At 54.0% G+C, this 3,448-nt stretch overlaps 2 protein-coding genes across 2 annotated transcripts in view; one reads left to right on the top strand and one right to left on the bottom strand.

Moving 5' to 3' along the window:
- Nucleotides 1-803: 803 nt before the first annotated feature.
- SOX11 (SRY-box 11) lies at nt 804-3,388 on the bottom strand. Its single transcript, XM_014956730.1, has one exon. It carries the CDS (start codon nt 3,272-3,274, stop codon nt 2,066-2,068), a length of 1,209 nt encoding a protein of 402 aa, XP_014812216.1. The 5' UTR covers nt 3,275-3,388; the 3' UTR covers nt 804-2,065.
- Nucleotides 3,273-3,448, top strand: part of LOC106896625 (formin-like protein 5) — a 1,623-nt gene continuing 1,447 nt past the window's right edge. Inside the window, exon 1 of the mRNA XM_014956741.1 lies at nt 3,273-3,442. Within this exon, the coding sequence (XP_014812227.1) occupies nt 3,273-3,442 (170 nt within the window). The remainder of the gene's footprint in view (nt 3,443-3,448) is intronic.

The raw sequence follows: 3,448 nt of genomic DNA, 5'->3' as shown, positions 1-3,448 counted from the left end.
GACAGAGCCGAAAATACCGGGGGGAGCCAACCTGCCGCCGCCCGTCCCGTCCCGCAGTAGCGAGCCCCGGCCCCATGCAGCACCGCTACTCCCAGCATCTCCGCCTCAAGTTTCGCCCAGGCTATTCATCAAAAAAGGGAGAGGGGGAAGGAAAAAAAAAACCGGGCAGCGGGGGGAGGACCAGGAGCCGGGGAGGAGACCGAGCCGCGTCCCCCGCAGCGGCGGCAGGCACCGGCCCCGCCGCGCCCCCCGCCCTGCGCATCGGATGCGGGGATCCGGGGCTCCATCACAGCCGGGTAGCGCGGGGGGGTGGGGGGGAGGCGACAGAGCCGAAAATACCGGGGGGAGCCAACCTGCCGCCGCCCGTCCCGTCCCGCAGTAGCGAGCCCCGGCCCCGCCTGATGATGGTGACACCCCCCCCCCTCCGCCGGCGGGCACCCACCGAGCAAAACGGGAGGGGGGGCTGGGGGGGGTGAAAGGCGGGGGGGTGTGGAAAACGGAAAAAGAAGCGCAGCAGTCCCTACTCTCCGTCCCCCCTAGCTCTAGTCACGCACAACAGCCTACAGCTACCGCTCCTCCGCGGGCCAGGGGTGACAACACGGCATCTCCAGCGTCACTTCTACAGACACTAATAGCGATACGAGTTTCTATCAGTTCCAGCTGATTTATTAAAATTGTCAAGATACAGACTTTCAGCATTAAAAAAAAAAAAAAAACAGGCTATGATGTTGACAGTGCACAAGTCTGCTTTTGCCATCATTTGCTACAAAATATGCAGATGGTCTGTACTTTAGATTATATTGCACAACATGAGAAACTTTTTTAACTATGTGCCTTTTTCTTTTTTTTTTTTTTTTCTAAAATCGAGAATCCAGTTTCATACCTTCCATCTGGGGCCCCATCCACATATCACAGCGTATGAGATACATAAAGTCCTACTATAGTACAGTACATATACAATCTTTTAAACTAAGATAACAGCTCTGAGGTCTATATCACCATTTTCAATAAATCTTTACCTACAAATATTGAACAAATCTGAACTATAGCTGTACAAAAAAAAGTGTTTGTTTCTTTTTTTTTTAAAACCACAAGGCCTTTAGATGCAAGGATTATTTTTTTAAAATTTTAATCCTTTTAAAACCAGGACGTAACGTACCAACAAACTTGCATGCTAAAAACAGAGAAAAAAAAAGAAAATAAAAGGGAAGAAGTGCCTGAAAAGTCTTACTGAAAAAACACAGCAAGAATGTTCCCTTTTCACTGTACAAAAATACGCCTGAAAATATATTAATTTTTAAAAAAGACTGAGGTCTGTTATGTATCAAAAATGTTTCAATACCTTTTTGTACTGAGGTCTAGGCTGTCTGGTATTCAATCAAGGAGGTATAAGGGAACAAGTTACAAAAAAAAAAAAAGTTGGCAAGTAGAAATCACATTTGTAAAACCATAAACAATTTGATCTGAAAAGTAAACTCTGATTTTAAGTCAGTTCAGTTATTTGTAAGCGTTTGTACAGTCTGCATTTTTTCAAGCTCCCTGCAGCTTTGTTAAGAATCGGATGCATAGAAGACATCAGTTTTCTCCCTCCAAAAAAAGTTGCAATGGTCCCTTTCGGAAAAAAAAAAAAAAATTAAAAAAAAAAAATCAAAACAGTTCTTTAAGAATTCTCACGGAAAAAAAAAAAAAAGAAATCCACAAACCCCCTTGAGTAACAGTTGTGCTGCCAAAAGACTTCTTTGCAGACCATCTTCCAGACTTCAATCAGAGACCGACAAGCTTCAAACAGCGCCTTCTGTATCATTTTTTTCCCCCAGTCCCATTTGCCTTTGCTGTTGTTGTTGTGATCACCAAATGCAATAAAAATTAAAAAAAAAAGAGAACACAAAAATAATAATAATTAAAAAAAATTAAAATCACAACTCCCGGGCTCGGAACTAACTTCGAGATTTTTTTTTTTTTTAAAGAAAACAAGACTTTTTTTTTTTAAATCATCATCAGCATCATCATCATCACCGCCGGCGTCGCGCCGCTCCCGCTCCGCCGCTGCCTCGCCGCCCCCGGCTCAGTACGTGAACACCAGGTCGGAGAAATTCGCCTCCAGCCAGTCGCCCGCGATCATCTCGCTCAGCTCCGGGGTGCAGTAGTCGGGGAACTCGAAGTGGGAGCCCAGGCTGCCCTCGCTGAAGGAGTCCAGGTCCTTGTCCACCAGCGAGAGGGAGAGGTTGCCGGCGGCGGCGCCCGCCCCCAGCTCGGCGGCGGCGTGGCCGTGCTGGGAGAAGTTGAGGCTGAGGTCGAAGAGCAGGTCGTCCGCCTCCTCGCTGCCGGCCGACGAGGTGGAGATGGAGCGGGAGGAGGCCGGGGAGAGGCCGGGGGGCTGCTGCGGCGGCGGCGGGCCCTGCTTGGTGATGTTCTTGAAGCTGTAGTAGAGTCTGCTGCCGCCGCCCGCCGCCGCGGAGCCGCCCCGCACCTCCTCGTAGAGGCTCGCCCCTTCGGTGGACTCCGCCGAGGAGCTCAAGGTGGGACTCGCGGGCACTTTGGCCACGTTGTACCGCCGCAGCTGCTGCGGCCCCGGCTCCTCGTCCTCCTCCTCTTCCTCCGCCTCCTGCTTGATCCGCAGCTGCAGCTCGTCCTCGTCCTCCTCCTCGTCCTCCTCCTCGTCCATGAAGACGCACTTGACCGTCTTGCTGCTGACTTTCAGGGTGCCGAAGACGAACTCGTCCCCCGCGTAGTCCCCGTGGTGGGCGGCTTTGGCTCCCGGCTTGGGGGGCGAGGAGGCGGAGGCGGCTTTCAGCTTGCTACACTTCTTGCTGGAGCTCTTGGCGCTTTTGCTGCCGCTGCCGGCGGGCGCGTTCTTCTCCGGACTTTGGCTGGCGTTGGGCTTGGCCGACGGGTCCATTTTGGGCTTTTTCCTGGGCCGGTATTTGTAGTCGGGGTAGTCGGCCATGTGCTTGAGCCGCAGCCTCTCCGCCTCCCGGATGAAGGGGATCTTCTCGCTGTCCTTCAGCATTTTCCACCGCTTGCCCAGGCGCTTGGAGATCTCGGCGTTGTGCATGTCCGGCGACTGCTCCATGATTTTTCTCCGCTCGATCTTGGACCACACCATGAAGGCGTTCATCGGCCGCTTGATGTGCCCCGACGCCGTTTTGCACCAGTCCGGGTCGCTCTCCTCCAACGCCCCCGGGCTGCAAGCCATGAACTCGCCCTCCTCGGTGTCCATCGCCTCCCGGGGCAGGTTGCTCTCCGCCTCCGTACTCTCCGCTTGCTGCACCATGGCGGTGGGGGCTCTCGAGCCCGAAGCGCCCGGCTCTCTCCCGCCGCGCCGCTCCCCTCCGAGCCCAACAAAGCCGCCGCTCCGCCGCCCCCTCCCCACCGCCGCACCTTGCCCCCGCTGCCAGCCGAGCTCTCCGCCGCGCTGCCGGGGGAGGCGACCGGAGGGGGGGTGGGT

Source organism: Calidris pugnax, unplaced genomic scaffold (genome assembly GCF_001431845.1).
Source record: "Calidris pugnax isolate Ruff unplaced genomic scaffold, ASM143184v1 scaffold171, whole genome shotgun sequence".
NCBI lineage: Eukaryota > Metazoa > Chordata > Aves > Charadriiformes > Scolopacidae > Calidris > Calidris pugnax.
Note: the sequence above shows the minus strand (reverse complement) of the source record. Positions and strands in the feature narration are given on the sequence as shown.

Excerpts from the sequence above, each read along its gene's own strand:
- SOX11 (XM_014956730.1), bottom strand. The coding sequence starts at position 3,274 with ATGGTGCAGCAAGCGGAGAGTACGGAGGCGGAGAGCAACCTGCCCCGG.